The sequence below is a fragment of the Lynx canadensis genome, chromosome B3 (genome assembly GCF_007474595.2).
Source record: "Lynx canadensis isolate LIC74 chromosome B3, mLynCan4.pri.v2, whole genome shotgun sequence".
Taxonomy (NCBI): Eukaryota; Metazoa; Chordata; class Mammalia; order Carnivora; family Felidae; genus Lynx; species Lynx canadensis.
In genome coordinates, this window is record NC_044308.2 from 62,402,633 (window position 1) to 62,407,798 (window position 5,166).

The 5,166-nt window shown below is 57.3% G+C and overlaps 1 protein-coding gene across 1 annotated transcript; it reads right to left on the reverse strand.

Moving 5' to 3' along the window:
• Positions 1–570: 570 nt before the first annotated feature.
• CHST14 (carbohydrate sulfotransferase 14) lies at positions 571–2,584 on the reverse strand. Its single transcript, XM_030318483.1, has one exon. The coding sequence runs from the start codon at positions 2,474–2,476 to the stop codon at positions 1,346–1,348; it is 1,131 nt and encodes a 376-aa protein (XP_030174343.1). The 5' UTR covers positions 2,477–2,584; the 3' UTR covers positions 571–1,345.
• Between the last annotated feature and the right edge of the window lie 2,582 nt (positions 2,585–5,166).

Below are 5,166 nucleotides of genomic sequence, written 5' to 3' on the forward strand. Positions count from 1 at the left end.
AGTCAAGAAGTATTCCTGGAGCACCTGGGTGGCTCGGTCAGTTAAGCGATTGACTTTGGCTCAGGTCACGATCTCACAGTTCGTGGGTTTAAGCCCCGCGTCCGGCTCTGTGTTGGCAGCTAGGAGCCTGGAGCCTGCCTCGGATTCTGTGTCTTCTTCTCGCTCTGCCCCTCCCCTGCTTGCAGTCTGCCTCTCCCACTCTCTCAAAAATAAATAAACATTAAAAAAAAAAAAAAAAAGTATTTCTGCCTAAGAGGAGGAGGAGCCAATGTCTCATACCCACCTCTTCTTCAGGGAATATTCCGGGTAGCTGTGCTCTAGACATGGGGCCATTCCTAATGGGGCCTGTCCTTTAGTACCATCCCAGAAGCTGAGTTTGTGATCTGCTATGGCCCATAGGAAGCTGCCAAAGGCTCCCTGGTATGTAAATGGCTCACTGGACTGGCCCAAGCAGCTTACACTGGTCTCACTCTCTCTACCTGCAAGCTCCCTCTTCTGACCTGGGAAGACAGGCATTATAGAGAAATTTTGAATACACAGGGGCTCAGAGGGAGAAATACAGATGCTGGCTTTGTATACAAAACAGCTTTATTAAAAATTCAGCAATTTGGAAAACAAAGCCTTTACAAGGGTTCTATCAAAAAGTACAAATTTTAAATAAATGAGTCAGAAAAGTGGCAGCCAGATTACACCAGCCACAGTTACAACCTTGGGAGAAGGCAGGAGGTGCCCAGAGCCCCCCCTCAAAGGCTGGGCACAGGGGTCTTTGGACTTGTGCAGGGACAGGCAAGGGCCCTGACTCAGTTTCCCTTTCCCTGGAAAAAACGGAAAGAACCTGGAAAGTGTAGGAAAGTGAGTGAAGCAGAAAGGCACAAAAGTCATTTAAAAGGCACGACTGATGACCCCAGCCCTGAGGCGCATGGAGTGGGTGAATGGGTGATCAAAGCCACAGGGCCCCTGGCTCTGGTCATTTTCCTGATCGGTGTCACCTCTAGGTTTTGGCCACAGGTTAAGGTGGACCAAGTGGACGGCACAATTCCTGCAGCCCGGGGCCTGGAGCCAATCTTTGGAAGGATCTGTTGTTACTCATTGGCAAGCTGGTGTCTAGCCCTGCCAGGGCAAGCAGGGTTGCATGGCCCCTAAGAAATTCCCTCGGTGCAGAGCACCACCCCTCTTGTCTAACCCCGTCCTCTGAGCCTCGGTGGGCACCCACCGTGGACAAGGAACTTCTGCAGGCAGTCCTTGCCATCCAGGCATCTGGAGAAGCCTCAAGTCCCCGGAGCTAGGGTTTCTCTGAATGGCAGGGAGCTGGCACCGTCAAAACCAGTCCCCAACATACCCGGAGTCACTGGTGACAGGCCTCCCTGGTGACATTAGGCAGTGGGTAGGCAAAGAGGGAGAAGTCTAGGATATACTTAGGAAGCACATCCTGCAGGAGGGCCCGTGGGGCACTGCACAGGTGGTAGTGCAGGCTCTCAGGGCTGGCTGGCCGGTACCAGGCCTGGCGAGCCGGGAATCGGACATGGGGTGGTGCCCGCACCCACTCCAGCACCTGGTTGGCATCAGCCTCCAGCCTCTCATAGGAGCCTACAAAGTCGTAGTGCACCGCACAAGGCTGGCACAGGTGGTACACGGGCATCCAATGCTCATTCATCCGCTCAGGGTCCTCGTCCACCAGGTATCTTAGGAACTCGGGGAAGGTGACGTCGTCCCCTGCAGGGCTGGGTCCCGCTCCGGCCCTGTACCGCCTCACGATCTCCGCCCCATAGCGCTGCTGGTACTCTCGGATTTCGCCAAACTTGTTGCGGTAGGCAGAGAGAAGGCGTTCCAAGGGGTCCCGCACAAACAGAAACTTGAAGTAGTGTTGTAGGCGGTAGCGAATCTCCTCAGGCCGCAGGTCTGCCAGGAACACCAGGTCATTGCGGTGGTCCATCTTAAGGCGGACATCCACGCTGTCCAGGACGCCTGCCAGCACCTTCAGCACCCGCTTCCAGTTAGAGCAGGCCACCTTGGGGACGTAGCAGTAGAGGAAGCGGTAGCGGTCACTCACGAGGATGTGGCGCAGTAGGGTGCGCCGCTGCCCCACAGGCAAGTCCCAAGGGTCCCGGGGCATGCCTGGTTGTCCGCACACTGCCCGCAAAGTGCGGTTCCGGACGTCCTGCCTCACCTGCAAGTCCGAGTCCCCGGCCTCCAGGGACAGCCCCCCAGGCCTGGGGAGGGCCCGGCGCCAGGCCGCGCCCTCGCGATTGGGAGGGTGCAGGGGAAGGGGCTTCATCTCGGCCAGGATGCCCCGCTCGATCATGAGCAGCAGCCCGCTGGAGGCCACGATCACCGCGAACATCAGCATGGACGGCAGCAGCAGGGGCGGCCCCCCCAGCCCGGCCCGGGCCCTGCCCAGTGGGGCCCGCCTCAGCGCCCGGCCCAGGGATTCGGCGCCATTTGGGGCCGCCAGCGGGGTCAGCGGGCGGGGGAACATGGTGCTCCCGGGGTGGGGGCCTGCGCCGGCCCGACCGATCCGAGGGCCGCCTGGGAGGCGGGCTCGGGCCGGGGGCGGGAGCCGAGGGCTTGGGCCCGCAGCGCGGGGAGGGCCCCCAGGAGGGGAGCGCCCGCGGGAGGCCCCGGCGCGCGAGAGGGGTGGCCGACTCCCGGGCTGCGGCGGGGGAGCGGGCGGCGAGCGGCAGGCGGGCGCGGCGAGGGACCGTGGCCGGATGTCCCGCCCGGCAGCTCCCCGCCCCCGGCCCAGCCGTGACACAGGCGCGGGGGCGGGCCCAGGCCGGGGGCGGGGAGAGAGGAGGGCACCCCAGCATGGAGCGGGCCAGGAGGACGCGTGCAGACCCCCACCCGGGAGAGGGCGCCGGAGCCAGGGCAGCCCTGTGCTCCCGGCTTCGGAGACAAAAGCTGCTGACGCCCAAAAGGCAGAGACCCAGGCCAGGGCTCCCTCTCGCGCAGCGCGTGCCCTCGGGGAGCTGCACGGAGAGGACCGGCACCCAATGCCCTGCCGCACACTCTGGCCTGGCTGAGACCTTCCTCCAACAGCGTGTCTGGAGGCAGAGGGCACCCTCAACGCTGTGCGCGAGTCCAAACTTTCGGGAAATCCTTCTTTCCCGCTGGAAGCGGAGTCCCCAGTGTGCTCCTCCTACTCACCCTGCCCTAGCCACTCCAGTAAAGAGAAGCAAGATTGTCAGGCACTGGCCAGTGGCTCATCTCCATGGTGACCATTAGATTTAACAGTACCTGCTGGATTACAGTGTTCATCCGCTGGGTAATGCTGAAATGTCTGGAAATGGAGTCTTCTCCCTGCCTGTCTGCCTTTCCCCAGACCTGAAGAAGTGGGAGGACTGGGACAATCTCTGATGAGGGGCCAGTTTGTGCATGGTGGTCACTAGTGTGACCAGACACATTTTGAAGGGTTAGGAGCTGGAGGCACAGAGCAGCAGCCTCCCTCACTGGAGCCAAACATGCCTCAGTGGCACCGGGCCGACCATGTGGGCTAGAAGCAGATATGGGAATGCCTAGGATAGCAGTGGCCAGCCTTTACCCACCAAACTGGGCACCTAGCTCAGGGCCCAGACTTCGTCCTGTTATGGACGTGTGGGGAGCCCGTGAAGCCCCAAAGGGGAGTAGTGATGTGATCAGAATCCACATTTCCACATTTACCAAGGCAGGTGCCTGCTCAGTGTATGGTATGCTCTCTTCCAGTTGTCACAATGGCCCCGGGAGGCAGGGACTACAGGCATTCCCACAGCACAGCTGAGGAAACAGGCTCAGGGGAGCTGAGACTCTATCAATCAGTCTGATTCTAAAACCTACACTCCTAATCGAGATTAATGAACTGCTGACACGGAATGGTTTGGAGGAAGCAGCTGACCCTAGGTCACAGTACTTAAGGGGTGAATGGAACAGGGGTAGAAGATGCCAGAGGCGTTGAGTTTAGTGGGAGAATGGAGGTACCACTGATCAGATGAATTCATAAGCATGAGGGGTTCTGGAGGATGAGACGAAGCTAAAGGGTTCATGGAAGGCCCTCAATCCCTAGCAACGTAACACAGGGGGAGGAATTGAAGTGTGGTGGCTTTTCAGCTCCTTGGGGTTAGGCTCCCAACATCTCACTGCCTGAGTGCTGAGTGCATCTCCGGGATGCACCATCCACTGACTTATAACTTTGTATCAAGTTCAGCCTTCACGAACTCCTTGCTTCCAATAGCAGTGAATGCAGATTTCTGATGTTGGGATTATTTTCTACTGGTTCGTTTATTTATCTTTGAATAAGCATCTTTTATACTTGAAGGAAAAAAAAAAACCTTTGGAAAAGTTTTGATAATACGGCCACATATGCTCATTCCTCTGAAGAGTTTTCTGTGTTAGCAGTCACAGCAAAGCAGTCTGAGTACAGGGACAGCCACTTACTCTGGGGGAGTCCTTGGGCAAGGTACTTGTCTCCACACCAGTTTCCTATCTGTTAAATGATGGGACATTGTTCACCTCCTGAGACTCTTGTGAGAGAGCACACTGATGGCAGTGTCTGTGCCACTAATACCCTCTATCAAAATGCACCTGCCCAGATGTCCTCATCAAAATGAAGAGAGTAGGGCAGCTATGCTCTGTCCTATGGAACCCCCATGCCTCTGTTCCCATGCCTCGTAGGAACTCCCACGGTCACAGAGCTTGCCCCACACTAAGCAAGGATAACACTAAGGCTTTCGGGCTGGGGTGAACCAAGGTCCAGGCAGTCACAAACCCATGGCCTGTGATGTGACCTTCATTCCCTCAGCAAGGAGTGCCAGCTGCTAGATACTGAGGCCCTAGCGCAGTTTCTGTTGGCCAGTTCCTTAAGCATATGACCCAAGGTGATGAGGTGGAATCTTCATCATGTACCAGTTCCCAGGTCACTGGCTAGGTGAAGGCTGGCAATCCAAGGACTTCACCTTGTCCAGTTGGTAGCTCTGGCCACCATGATGTCAAGAAGTCAACCCCAAGTTCTCACTGCCTCTGTCTCCTTTCCTCGGTCTGCTTTCCTTCTACTTCCCTGCCCTTTTTGTTTATTGGCCTTAGTTAGCCCCTACACTGCAAGGGTTAAGAGGGACCCCCAACATAAAAAGTAGTGAGCCTGTCTGTATGCACACCCTCCCACCCCCACACAAAGATGACAGGACACACAGGAAACAA

Excerpts from the sequence above, each read along its gene's own strand:
- CHST14 (XM_030318483.1), bottom strand. The coding sequence starts at position 2,476 with ATGTTCCCCCGCCCGCTGACCCCGCTGGCGGCCCCAAATGGCGCCGAA.